This window comes from Stegostoma tigrinum, chromosome 26 (genome assembly GCF_030684315.1).
Source record: "Stegostoma tigrinum isolate sSteTig4 chromosome 26, sSteTig4.hap1, whole genome shotgun sequence".
Taxonomy (NCBI): Eukaryota; Metazoa; Chordata; class Chondrichthyes; order Orectolobiformes; family Stegostomatidae; genus Stegostoma; species Stegostoma tigrinum.
In genome coordinates this window covers 11,911,393-11,925,320 of record NC_081379.1, presented here as the reverse complement: position 1 = coordinate 11,925,320, position 13,928 = coordinate 11,911,393, and the positions used below count along the sequence as shown (strand labels likewise).

The 13,928-nt window shown below is 40.6% G+C and overlaps 1 protein-coding gene across 5 annotated transcripts in view; it reads left to right on the top strand.

Moving 5' to 3' along the window:
• Positions 1-13,928, top strand: part of acacb (acetyl-CoA carboxylase beta) — a 117,397-nt gene that overhangs the window by 44,538 nt on the left and 58,931 nt on the right. For 4 of the 5 annotated variants that reach the window (XM_048555998.2, XM_048555999.2, XM_048556000.2 and 1 more), the window contains 10 exons: positions 2,214-2,295; positions 2,859-3,004; positions 3,086-3,236; positions 4,426-4,560; positions 6,292-6,438; positions 8,130-8,318; positions 10,004-10,104; positions 11,485-11,573; positions 12,455-12,579; positions 13,735-13,848. In XM_048555998.2, coding sequence (XP_048411955.1) covers positions 2,214-2,295; positions 2,859-3,004; positions 3,086-3,236; positions 4,426-4,560; positions 6,292-6,438; positions 8,130-8,318; positions 10,004-10,104; positions 11,485-11,573; positions 12,455-12,579; positions 13,735-13,848 — 1,279 coding nt within the window. Of the gene's footprint in view, positions 1-2,213; positions 2,296-2,858; positions 3,005-3,085; positions 3,237-4,425; positions 4,561-4,999; positions 5,206-6,291; positions 6,439-8,129; positions 8,319-10,003; positions 10,105-11,484; positions 11,574-12,454; positions 12,580-13,734; positions 13,849-13,928 lie in introns of those variants that run through there. The other variant, XR_009447257.1, reaches the window with a different exon arrangement.

Sequence of the window (13,928 nt, the reverse complement as noted above, 5' to 3'; positions counted from 1 at the left end):
AGCGAGGTCATGTTCTTCGGGAACTGGGACGACCGCTCCTTCGTCCCCTTCACCGTCAGGACAGACTACGTGAAGGTGCTGGGTGTTTGGTTTGGTGGAGCTGGGGCGTGCACTAAGACTTGGGAGGAGCGTATCACCAAATTGAAGCAGAAGCTGGGCAGGTGGACGCTCCAGTCCCTCTCCATCGCGGGTAAGAACCTGGTTGTCAGGTGCGAGGGGCTTTCGGTACTGTTGTATGTGGCGCAGGCCTGGCCTATTCCCTGGACTTGCGCTGCTGCCGTCACCCGGGCCATCTTCCATTTCATTTGGGGGTCGAGGATGGACCGGGTTCGCAGGGACACCATGTACAAAGACCTGGGAAATGGGGGAAAGGGCGTACCGAACGCCACCCTCGCCCTGACGGCTTACCTTTGTGTGCGGCTGCATCAAGCTGTGCGTCGATCCTCAGTACGCAAACACCAAGTGTCACTACTTACTGAGGTTCTACCTGTCCCCGGTGTTGCGAAGGATGGGCCTGGCCTCGTTGCCGCGGAACGCTCCGAGTAGTTGGACCGTCCCGTACCACCTGTCCTTCGTGGAGAAATTTTTGAAAAGAAACACCTTTGACCACAAGGCCGTCAGGCAGTGGTCAGCACGTAGTATCCTTGGGACCCTTCGGGAAAAGGAGAAGGTGGATCCCGTCGTGTGGTTCCCCACACAGACTGCCAGAGTTGTTTGGCAGAATGCCTCATCGCCAGAACTTTCAGACAAGCACAAGGACATTGCTTGGCTGGCGGTGAGAGGGGCTCTGCCAGTGAGATCCTTTATGCATGCCCGGAATCTCTGCGCCACCTCACGCTGCCCTCGAGGTGGCTGCAGGGGGGACGAGACTGTCGATCACCTCCTTCTGGAGTGTGCCTATGCGCAGAAGGTCTGGAGGGGAATGCAGTGGTATTTGTCGAGGTTCGTCCTGAGCAGCTCCGTGACGCGGGACTCCGTGCTCTACGGGCTGTTTCCGGGGATGCACACCGAGACCAACATCAACTGCGCCTGGAGGACCATCAGTGCGGTGAAAGACGCTCTTTGGTCTGCCCACAACTTGCTAGTCTGCCAGCTGAAAGAACTGACCCCGACCGAGTGTTGCAGACTGGCGCACTCCAAGGTCCAGGACTACGTGCTGAGGGACGCACTAAAGCTTGGGGCAGCCGCTGCCAAGGCACGGTGGGGAAAGACCACGGTATGAAACCCCTCGTCCAGAATAGAAAAAAGGGCCCTATCTGGTAACTGCGCCCAGCTGGCGCCTTCCCCAACTGGTCAGGGGGCCAGCGGGGACTGTGCGGGGTGACGACTGCCGGGGTGTTTTCTTTGCTTTGTTTTTTTTTCCTTCTTTGGTTTTTTCCTTTAGTTGGTGTATGTACCCCCTGGGTAACCCAGAGCGGCTTGCATGACTGGGTAGGTGTGTAAATATGTTTTATTTTTTGTACATCTTACGAATAAAGTATATTTTTTCAAATAAAAAAAAAAGTGACGAAACGTCTGGGAACACACCTTCCAGCTCAGTGAGCAAACTCACATCCAGAACCTCAACATGAGCTACAAATCTTCTCAAAACTCGCTAACCCTTCCTATTCATATACCCATCCAGGTGCCTTTTAAATGTTGTAATTCTACCAGCCTCTATCAGTTCCTGTGGAAGCTCATTCCATAAACGCACCACCCTCTGCATGAAAAGTTGCCCGTTAGATCCCTTTTAAATCTTCCTCCTCTCACCTTAAAGCTCTGCCTTCCCACCCTGGGGAAAAGACCTTGTCTATTTACCCTACCCATGCCCGTTATGATTTTATAAACTTCTGAGGTCATCCCTCAGCCTCTGACACTCCAGGGAAAATAGCCCCAGCCTATTCAGCCTCTCCCTATAGCTCAAACCCTCTAACACCTGCAACATCCTTGTAAATCTTTTCTGAGCCCTTTCAAGTTTCATAACGCTCTTCCTGTAGCAGGGAGACCAGGAAAGAACACAGAATTCCAAAAGTGGCCCAACCAATGGCTTATACAGCCGCAACATGACTGCCCAACTCCTATGCTCAATGCACTACCTAATGAACTTCTTAGAACCTTGCCTCCTTAATCTTTCTGGAAAGGAAGAAATCAGGTATTAAGGCGTGTTACTTTAATTTGATTTTCAGATTTTCATTCAAAACCATATAAATTTATTTCCCTTTTCTCATTTGCAGAGGACAGGTTCTCCCAGCAAACAGCCTGTTGAACGCAGTAGATGTGGAGCTTATTTATGAAGAAACTAAATATTCCTTACAGGTATGTGATTTAGTGAAGGCTTTTTCTGTTTAATTTTCTTTCATTCTTCTCCCTTCATTTGTGCATGAAGTGGTTTTGATGTATGTCTAAGTGGTTATTGGATTGACTGTTGAGCCCAGTAAGGTGAGGGAGCTGATTCACAGTCAGTTAAATGCAACATTTCCCATCTCAAAATATTCCTGAAACCTTTCAATTAGTTCTGAGTTATTGGCAGTTTTGGTGTGGCCTCCTGTTCATTGGGAACTGAATAATAAGTTAAACAAACATTATGCATGACCTTTGTCAGGTTCAGAAAGGGGACTTCATCCTTCAATCTTGAATGTTAAAATGTTCTTTGAAGTGGATAGTTTGCAGATGTTGCCAAAATATCTCAGTCATTTCACCTTTTTACCTTGTGTTATTCATTTTTGGAATTGATAAAATGTGGCCATCCTACCAGGATAAATATTCCTTTTCACTGTGACCAAGCCTTTATATATACCCTATACTTTGGTCAAGCAGGTTGAAACAATTTCATTTGTTGTGTGAATTTTGACATACTAATTTTCACATTCAACGTGCAGGTGGCCCGTCAGTCATTGACGCTTTATGTTGTTATTATGAACAACTCGCATATTGAGATCGACGTTCACCGGCTAAGTGATGGAGGCCTCTTATTATCCTATGATGGCAATAGTTACACTACATACATGAAAGAGGAGTTAGACAAGTAAGAAATCCCATCCTGCAAGCACAGCCACATTGCTTGAAGTTTTTTGTTTTTATTTACTTGAACCATTTGCACTAACAGGTATTTGATCACTATTGGTAACAAGACTTGTGTGTTTGAGAAGGAGAAGGATCCCACTGTATTGAGGTCTCCCTCTGCTGGAAAACTACTGCAGTACCTTGTTGAAGATGGAAGTCATGTCTTTGCAAAGCATTGCTATGCAGAGATTGAGGTGTGTTAAACTTCAAGACAATGTACTGTTCCTCCCAAAAAATATACATCTGTATTGAAGTTCTATTAAATTTTGATGCTTCATTGCCTCACATATCAACTATTCACAAGATCTACTCCTACCCCCACATGATGGCCCACGTAAGCAAGCTTTCAGCTGGGAGTGCTGTACAGTGATAAACAGTAATCCCAGCAAATTTAAGATAACAAAATGTGAGGCTGGATGAACACAGCAGGCCAAGCAGCATCTCAGGAGCACAAAAGCTGATGTTTCGGGCCTAGACACTTCATCAGAGAGGGGGATGTGGAGAGGGTTCTGGAGTAAATAGGGAGAGAGGGGGAGGCGGACCGAAGATTGAGAGAAAAGAAGATAGGTGGAGAGGAGAGTATAGGTGGGGAGGTAGGGAGGGGATAAGTCAGTCCAGGGAAGACGGACAGGTCAAGGAGGCGGGCTGAGGTTAGTAGGTAGGAAATGGAGGTGCGGCTTGAGGTGGGAGGAAGGGATGGGTGAGAGGAAGAACAGGTTAGGGAGGCGGAGACAGGCTGGGCTGGTTTTGGGATGCAGTGGGGGGAGGGGACGACAGCAAATTTAGCTGTTTTTGGATTCCAGTGAACTGACTGCCTGTACCACTGATTGATTGAGATAAGCTAATTGAGCACAGATCAGATGTTAGACATAGTTATTTTTATTACTAAACCATAAAAGGAAGTGTTCATTGGGTGCATTTAACACAAAGTGAAGCCCACTCCCAAGCAGCACCTTCCAACCTCATGTAAATTGAATACTATTTACAACAAATTGTAAATACTACAATGTTTTTTATACAATCCTCACTTACAATTTCCTGATTGAAGAGGTCCTTATGGTGACCTCCAGTTAGTTATGTTTGAAGTACTTTATTAATAAAATAGTCAGTTTTGAAGCAGTGTTGAGGTTTTGCTACTTTACATTGGCATGAGGCCTTTGTGCAAAAGAAAGCAGGGGCCTTCTTTTTGTTAGAAGGGGGAATTTAAATTTTCAGCACAGAATCATGTAAAGTTGCGTACAGTATAAATTGAAATAAAAGCAGAAAAATGCAGGAAAATCTCAGCTGTTTATGGCAACATCTGTGGTCAGAAACAGTTAATGTTGCAGATCTTTGACCTTTCATCAGAGCTGAAAAAGTCTGGCTTGACTTGCTTCCATGCAGGTGATGAAAATGGTGATGGCTTTGGCTGTTGAAGAATCAGGATGTGTACATTATGTAAAGAGACCAGGTGCCTGTCTAGAGCAAGGCTGCATAGTAGCTAAAATGGAATTAGATGACCCCAAGAAACTTCACACAGTAAGTGCTGTTCCGAATACATGAACTGTTGTGCTGGCAATGTTTTACACTACATATTGTTTAATCCTTCAATTAATAGGTGAAGATTTATTTGATGAAGTTTCACCCTTCAGCATTACATTCCTGTGCCTAAGATTCGAGGTAGCTAATGCTGGGTTATGACTCAGATTGGAAATTTTACTTGGACTACCTAACTATATTGTACGGGAAGAAAGGATCTGGTTGGTTGAAGTGAGGGAAAGGGCAGTCGGGAAAAGTGTTTTCTATTAAAAAATATTTATCCTTTTAAATTATAGGCATATTTTGTTTGAATAAAACTAATCAAATTACCTAACACAAATGGCTCTGACAATTTATCTGCTATTTCCCAATCCTTTTTCTCATCTCTTCCATTGCCATTCTGATACTTCTTTTCTTGCTTTCTTATCTTACTCCTGAGCTGGTGATATCGCTATTGGGAAGGGCTCCCCTTTGAATAACAAATCTGCACAGGCTGAGAATCAGTGGAGACAGTTGCATCACTGATAAAAAGACACCATTTGTTGAAACTTCATCTTATGCTCTTTTGGATGATTTGCAAGATTATCAATTTAAGGGTGAAAACGGCTTGGTGAATCACTATGTGAGAAATGTGCTGTTTGGCAGGTAATTAATTTTCATGGAGTTTTATATCACTGAGCATAGATAGAACAGTATGGACAGAGCCAAAACACTCTAACATAAGAAAAAGTTAAGAAAGCACATAGACTTGAACACATGACTGTGTGACAATCAATATCTGATTGGTTGACTCTGATTCCTCCATTTTGCAATATTTGCTGTATAATCCTAAGTGTGCCAAGAATTATGCTATCAGCCAGTTTAGGCTTGTTGGTTGGACTTGCAGTATGGCACATTTATGTGTACTGGAAGCTGCATATAATAATATACAGAGCCCTGTTCTTTGCAGGTAGAAAGCATATGTGCACACACATTGCCCATATCAACTCCAAATAAAGAGCTGATGGTTATTCGCTGTCTCATTTCTCAGGGTAATGCCTTTAACAATTGGAATCAACCTGTCTGGTTTAAAATTTTATCAAAGTCTGGCAGTTATAATTAGTTGGTGCATACTCCATGGCAATACCTTTACCAATCAGAGCGCTTTTGCAAACTCCCCTCTAAAAAATCTAAATGTTGGTATTCTCTTAAATTACTATTCATGCAAATTGACTTTGATGAGTACAAGATGCAATCTTCAATAGAATGAATATTTTTCGAACAAACGCATGTTCTGGAATCATCTTCATTCAGGTTGTTCAAGACCTTGAAGCAACCTCTGATGTTATCGTAGAGCTTCACATCACTGAGTGTAAATAAGACAGTAGGAGCTAGAACAATCTAAAATGAGAGTTGTGAAAGTACCTGGATATGATCATGTGAAGAAGATAGATTACTACCTAATGTAGTGATAAGATCATATATTATGATTGCTGTGTATGTAGTATTTGGAATTTTAAAAAATTGTGGTGCTTTGAAGTTTAAGGCTGAAGATAGGCTGCTCAGGGCAAAATCCAGGACTACTTGAATCCAAACTCGTAATGTGGCATCGAATCAAACAATAAAAGAATCCGAAGCTTAAAAATACACACAAACGGTACATTATATGCTATTGCCACATTTCTAACTGTAAATGTTGGTTTAACAGCTATTAACAGCTGCATCACTGACTTTCTGAATCTTATTCTCTAGGCCCATTTGCACACTGGAGTCTTTCCACCACAGCAGTCATCAGCTATTGTTGGCAAGAAACTCCATCAGGTCTTTCACAGTGTGCTAGAGAACCTGGTCAATGTTATGAATGGTTACTGTTTGCCTGAACCCTACTTCAGCATGAAGGTGAGTCATAGAGCCATGCAGCTACACCACATGGAAACAGAACCTTCCAATTCGTTCATGTCAATTAGATATCCTGAGTAAATCTAGCCCCATTTGTAGGTATTTGGCCAAATCCCTCTAAACCCTTCCTATTCATATACCCATCCAGATGCCTTTTGGGTAGTGTAATTGTACCAGCCTCGACCACTTCCTCTGGCGGCTCATTCCGTACATTCCATACTCTCTGCAACTCCTTTTCTATTATATTCAGTCTATCCAAACACTGATCAATTAAGTGAATAGATTGGACAATCTTTTTCCTATTATGTTTGCAGGTGTATATGAGCATCGTTTAAAGCCTAAAATGAAGGATTACCTCAATTTCTATGCTGTGTTCAACTATACTGAACTGTTCCTTGGCTGATCATTTTAGATTTATCAATTCACCCAAGTGCCTCCCCTAAAAGTGCATTCATCATCTTTTGTGCTGCAAATATTTTCCGTGATCTGTTATGAGCAATCAAAACACAAAATGCTATGGGTTGAATCTTATGTACATTTTTTGGCTACCTCCAACTTCTGTCAACCTTTTTTTGTTTGCTTTGTAACCATGATGCCCAGTGAGTTCTGGTGCCTTATTTATAAAACTCCCCTCATTAATTACCTACCATGCCTCTACAACATCATCATCCAATTTATACCCCATCTTACCATCTGCCTTCCCAGAATAGTCTCGACACTCAGCGAATATCCCAGAATTCACCAGCATCCCTTGCAGGAAAGATACTTTGTGCTCAGGGACAGGGACATTCCATTTGTGAAACAAAAACTAAAAGGAAGGCATATATTTAAAATGATTTGTCAAAGAAGCAATGGTAATTCGGAGAAAATACGTTTCTCACTCAGTGAAAAGTTAGGGGATGGAGTGCACTGCCTGGAAGTATGATTGAGACAGGTTCAGTTGAAGCATTGAAGAAGTTATTGGTTGATTATTTGAATAAAAACAATGTACATCAGCGTAGGGAAAAAGCAAGAGGTTGGCACTATGTCATAATGCTCAGTTGAAGAGCTAGTACAGGCACGGTGGACCGAATGGCTTCCTTCTGTGCTCTGAAACTATCATGAATCTGTGATTTCAATGTCAAGATGGGCCTCGTTGCACTTGTCGTCCATGTCGCTCAGACCCTTGATTCATTCTACCCTGTGTCTTGAAATCTAATAAACCAGATAAGGAGGAAATCTCAAATGGCAAGTCACTTCCTTTGAACATCAACTAATATTGCCTCAAGAGCAATATAGAAGGATTGCACCTGGAACTTACCTTTTTAAAAAAAACCTGCAGAACTGCCATAGTTTTATTATTGTACTACACTAATCCAGTTTTTTTTATATGGTTCTTTTAATTCCCTCCCCAAACCCCATTACACTTACATTTATATGTCCACCTTTCACAACACTGTGAAAGATTGTCATCCTTCTGATCTCTCATTACATGGCTTGTGGAGCAAGTTGGGATGTTGCCTACAATGCATGGGTGATTGATTGTTAACTGTTTCCAAAGAAACTCATCCCTTATCCAATTTAACTTGTACTAAAGTAGTGTTGATACAATGTAAATGTTTGGTTTCCCAAGCTTTTTGTTTTATATCAATTTCATGGAATGCTTCTACTAACTTGACTCTTTCAATTTCCATCTCACTTACCCGTCATAGGTTAAAAGGTGGATCACAAAACTGATGACAACTCTGCGAGACCCTTCTCTACCACTTCTTGAATTGCAAGACATTATGACCAATGTTTCAGGCAGGATTCCTGCAAGTGTGGAGAAGGCCATTCGAAAAGTGATAGCCCAGTATGCTAGTAACATCACTTCTGTGCTTACTCAATTCCCCAGCCAGCAGGTAAGGCAAGGTTAATGTGTCATGGGAAACCTGAGAAGTCAGACTGTCAGAAAAATAAGGGCTAAGCAGGGCACAGATCACGCTACAATTTTTAAAAACGTTCAAAGTCATTTTCAGGGATTTAACTAATATTGAAAAGAATAGATTGGCCTGTTATGCCCCTGACAGACAACTTTTAGCCCTCAGAATAATGAGCTGAAATTCAGTTTCTGGAAAACTTCTGAAGGCTCACATCCCATTCTAAGGTATGCTTAAAACGGCTGCAGACACCTACTTTTGCATGTTGTGTTGCATAAGACCATTTTACATAGGAGTGGAAGTAAGGCCATTTGACCCATCAAGTCCACTCCGCCATTTAAATCATGGCTGATGGGCATTTCAAATCCACTTCCCTGCACTCTCCCCATAGCCCTTGATTCCTTGTGAGATCAAGAATTTGTCGATCTTTGCCTTGAAGGCATCTAACGTCCCAGCCTCCACTGCACTCCGTGGCAATGAATTCCACAAGCCCACCACTCTCTGGCTGAAGAACTGTCATCTCATTTCCGTTTTAAATTTACCCCCTCTAATTTTAAGGCTGCGCCCACGGGTCCTAGTCTCCCTGCCTAACGGAAACAACTTCCCAGTATCCATCCTTTCTAAGCCTATACATTATCTTGTAAGTTTCTATTAGATCCCCCCTCAACCTTCTAAACTCTAATGAGTACAATCCCAGGATCCTTAGCCATTCATCATACGTTAAACCTGCCATTCCAGGGATCATCCGTGTGAATCTCCACTGGACACGCTCCAGGGCTAGTATGTCCTTCCTGAGGTGTGGGGCCCAAAATTGGACACAGTATTCTAAATGGGTCCTAACTAGAGCTTTATAAAGCCTCAGAAGCACATTGCTGCTTTTATATTCCAACCCTCTTAAGATAAACGACAACATTACATTCACTTTCTTAATCACGGACTCTACCTGCAGGTTAATTTATGAAGAATCCTGGACCAACACTCCCAGATCCCTTTGTACTTCTGCTTTACGAATTTTCTCACCATTTAGAAAATAGTCCATGCCTGTATTCTTTTTTTTCCCAAAATGCAAAACCTCACATTTGCTCACATTGATGACGTAGGGTGATGGTAATGCCAGTTATGAGATTGCAAATGTAGTGATATCCAATTCTGCTTCTGTTGATGACCCATAGCACTTCATAGACACCTGATTTTGCTGTTGGTATTTAATAGGGTGATAGGGTCAGGTTGCCTGATCAGAAATTGGACAATTTTGCCACTGGATACCTCTTATCTTTGCTGCATAGCATTTCTACCAATGTTCTTATGGCGTTTTACCTGCATGAAGCCCTGATGTCAGCTGGAAGTCTTGTCAGGGCTTCTGAAATAGCTGTGGCTTCACTGCCATGAATGGAGCCACCAACACTGCCGTTAACTTTAGCCCTGTGCGAATGCTAAGCTTCCTTCTTTGAAGAACCGTTATTAAATCAGTTGGGTTTTTAATGGTAATCAGGAAGCTTTTACGCTTATTTTCTTAAAACAACTGACTTATTAGCAGATTTGCTGATTTCAATTGCACAATTGGCTGTAGAGGGATTTTAACTTGCAATTTCAAGGTGATCAGTCCCAGTACCACATTGACAATGTAGCTGCCAATCTTTACTGGTTTTGAAAAATTTTCCTTTAAGATTGCCAACATCTTGGATAGCCATGCAGCCACCCTTCAGCGGAGAGCAGACAGAGAAGTTTTCTTTATGAACACACAGAGCATTGTCCAGTTGGTGCAGCGGTGAGTGGAAAGTTCTTTATATATTATTATTATTATTAAGTTCTATATTATTATTACTGGATATCATTTTTGAAGTTTTAGTAACAGTAATAAACTTGAACTTGACATCATGTTTTGAAATCCTACTTTTTACATAAATCGCTTCCAATTTCTCAAGTATATTGCCTTGATATTATCTAAACCCTTTGATTTAGATTCTACTCTACAGCTCAGTCCCATTCTCTATTATTAAGCCACCGTAGATGAGCTCCTAATGAATTAATCATCAGATGATCTAGGATCTCATGCATAACGTGAAGTCTACTTACTAATAAAAACAGAAAATGCTGAAAATACCTTGCAAACTGTGAAGAGGGAAAAAAGAGTTTTAGGTTTGTGACACTTTTTCAGATCAGATCTGATAAAAGGCCGTATAATTCTGATGTGTTAATTCTCTTTCTCCGTTGTCGGATGCTGCCATACCTGCTGAGTATTCCCAGCATTCTATTTTTATTTCAGGCATTCAGCATCTCTGGATTATTGCTTTTATTTTTTAAACACGCGGTTAGCATTTTTATCACATTTCTTTTGTTGTTTTGTTAATTTGCTGCCAATTTAACCATTTGAAACTAATGTTTCTTTTAATTTTTTTTTAGCCTTTTATTGGCTGCAAACAATCGTACTGAAGTAAAGATTAAATATCCATGCTGGCTTTTATTGAGCAAGTCAAATCCGTACAATCATTACTATTTCCCCATCTATTAGATGTACAACCTAATCCTGGAAAACCAGCAACAAATATATTCTTCCAATTGTGGTTTTCCGTCGGTGTTTTACAATGAAAGAACTAAATACCTCAAATGACTGTAGTTTTTCCTCTTCCAGTCACATTTGGTTTATTACAGTATCCAATATGTTGCATTTCTGGTGACTGTCATAACAGTAAAAGGGAATTTTGATATTAGATGGTTTAACTGCGGGGAAAACATATCAATTAGTACAACACCAGGGGTCTGGAAATTGAAAAGAAACAGGTATCTTAAAGAATCTGATAAACTAATGACAGGATTAATATTGTGGTGACTTACTTAATATTATGGATGCTTTAGAAAGTAATACTTGTTCAAAATTTTCCCCAGTAAAGTAAATCCAATCTGTCACTTACTCACTTCTATTTGATTTGTGAGTTAGGAGGTTAACATGAACATTGATGCTTAAATTAGCCAAGCATGAACAACTGAAAGATTCCAGCTGCCAGCTCTGTTTATTTGTTTGCAGCTCACTGGCCATACTTTGACCATATGCCTTCTTCTCTATAATGGGTAGCAATAGCGGTTCCATTGGGTTCCCAACAATATGAAAAACATAAATTTAGTTTGTTTCTTTTTTTTTCTCTGTCAGCTATCGAAGTGGGATTCGTGGGCATATGAAATCAGTTGTCCTAGATCTGCTGAGGCGGTATCTGAGTGTGGAAACACAGTTTCAGCAAGGTAAAATAAAAGTTAGTTTTTAAAATAAAACCAAGAGCTGACTCTCCACCCCTTTTGGCTTCAGGATCTTGGGTGGGTACGTGGTGCTTTTCTACATCCTAATATTTTCTTAACACCTGAATGAATCCATGCTATCACTTGACAAATATCCCATAGAAACTTCACACAGATACCTGTTCTAAGCCCAGTTTATAATAATGGCTATTTATATTCTCTCTACTGTGTGTTGTCCGGCATTCTCTATTTATGTTGCATTTTCTCCAAACTTTATAAAGTACTCAAATTGAAATGTTTGAGAGTTTAGGTGCTACCTCTTTCAAAACCCGTTTCCAATAATGTGTCATTCTCTGGCACAAGATGCTGAGCTGGAAGTGTTCTGATCATGTTTCTTTGAAGGTAGACATTTGGAATTTATTAAGAACACACTAGAGTTAGTTTAGCTTTCATCTCTCTTTGTTACTACCTGTTCTATGTGCTTTCATCTTATTAACTTGTTCAAATTTAACAGCCCAATCAAGTGTGAGCAATCTGGTTGTAACTTGCATTTTACCAATCCACGGGTAAACTAATTCGTAAAGCACCACGCTGTATTGTAAGGTATTCATAAAACCATAATTAGAAATGTCTCTTAAAGCATTACAACAATGCCTTAGACATTTTGGAAAAGAAAGGTGGACTGTGGTGGGTAATGCCTGTGCTCCATGTCTCACTCCAAACATTTGGAATTATTTTAACAAAATAAATTATAATTTTATAAAAGAGATCAGGAGAAAAACTAAGCATTAACAAGTTCCCCATTCCCAACTATTGTTCTCAAGTATTTAATTTGGTTTTGTTTTTCTAGACAGTAACCTAGAGTTTTCAAAAACTTCATTTTCCAGCTCATTATGACAAATGTGTGATCAACTTGAGAGAGCAGCACAAACCTGATATGACACCAGTACTTGACTGCATCTTCTCTCATGCACAGGTGGCCAAGAAAAACATCCTGGTTATCATGTTAATTGTGAGTATAATAAGTGTGCTGAACTTGAGTAGAGGCTTATCTATTTAGTTAGTCCGGTGTGTAAGTTCTCTGACCAAGAGACACTGATATCACCTGCAGTGAAATCTATCCAGTAAATGTAACACAATATTTTCAATTCAACACCCAATAAAATTATTTATTCAAATCTTGAAAATAAACAAAAAAGTTGCACATTTTTAATAATTATTGCCAATGACCAGATCATTATAATTTCCTTGTAACTTACTCCCATGGATGCTCATTATGTAGTGGTACCTCCCTCTAAGCTCAGCCTGCCCTCACCAGACGTGTAGAATTACACATTTCCAGGTAGACGTTATTGTACAGCAATGAGGAAAGAGGAACCTCGCTTCCCCATTAATCCATTAGCTCAGGGAATTACTGATAATTTACTGTGCCTGTTAAGAGTTTCTGGATCAGATCAGAGCCCAGTTCAACTTGAGTTCCTACTAGCATCCATAGCTCATTGATGCTGTTTTGGTCATTGAGTTATAGAGTCATACAGCAGGAAAACAGACTCTTCAGTCCAACCAGTCCGTGCCAATCATGATCTCAAACTAAGCTGGTCCCACATGCCTGCAATTGGCCCATATCCCTCAAAACGTTTCTTATTTATGTACTTATCTAAATATCTTTTAAACATTGTAACTGTACCCACATCCACCATTCTTCATTTCGCACACAAACCACTCTGTGCAAAAACAAATTGCCCTACATGTATTTTTAAAATCTTTCTCCTCTCAACTTAAAAATACTTCCCCTAGTTTTGAAATCCCTCACACTAGGGAAAAGACACCTGCCATTCACCTTATTTATACCCCTCATTATTTTAATAAACCTCTGTAAGGTCACCACTCAACTGCGTATGTTCCAATGAAAAAAGGCCTCAGCTTATCCAGTCTGTCCGTGTTACTCAAACCCTGCATTCCCAGCAACATCCTGATAAATCTCTTCTGAACCCTCTCCAGTTATTAACAAAGTGCTACAGACAGCTTATGGAACATTCTTAGTTCTGGTATATTGAACTGTTGATTAGAGGAGGATATGGTTATATGATATCATACGTTATTTTATGCACTGTGGTCTGATGGGGAATAATTGTTCATGATTCATTGTATTTTGCTTGTTTATTAGGATCAGCTTTGTTTGCGAGATCCCACATTGACAGAAGAGCTGATGGTAATTTTAAATGAACTAACACAGCTTAGCAAAATGGAGAACTCTAAGGTGGCACTACGATCCAGGCAGGTGAGATTCTGCATAACTGGAAAACAGATAATGTGGTTTAGATAGTATACGTGGAAAGAAAATTAAATTTATTATGGTGC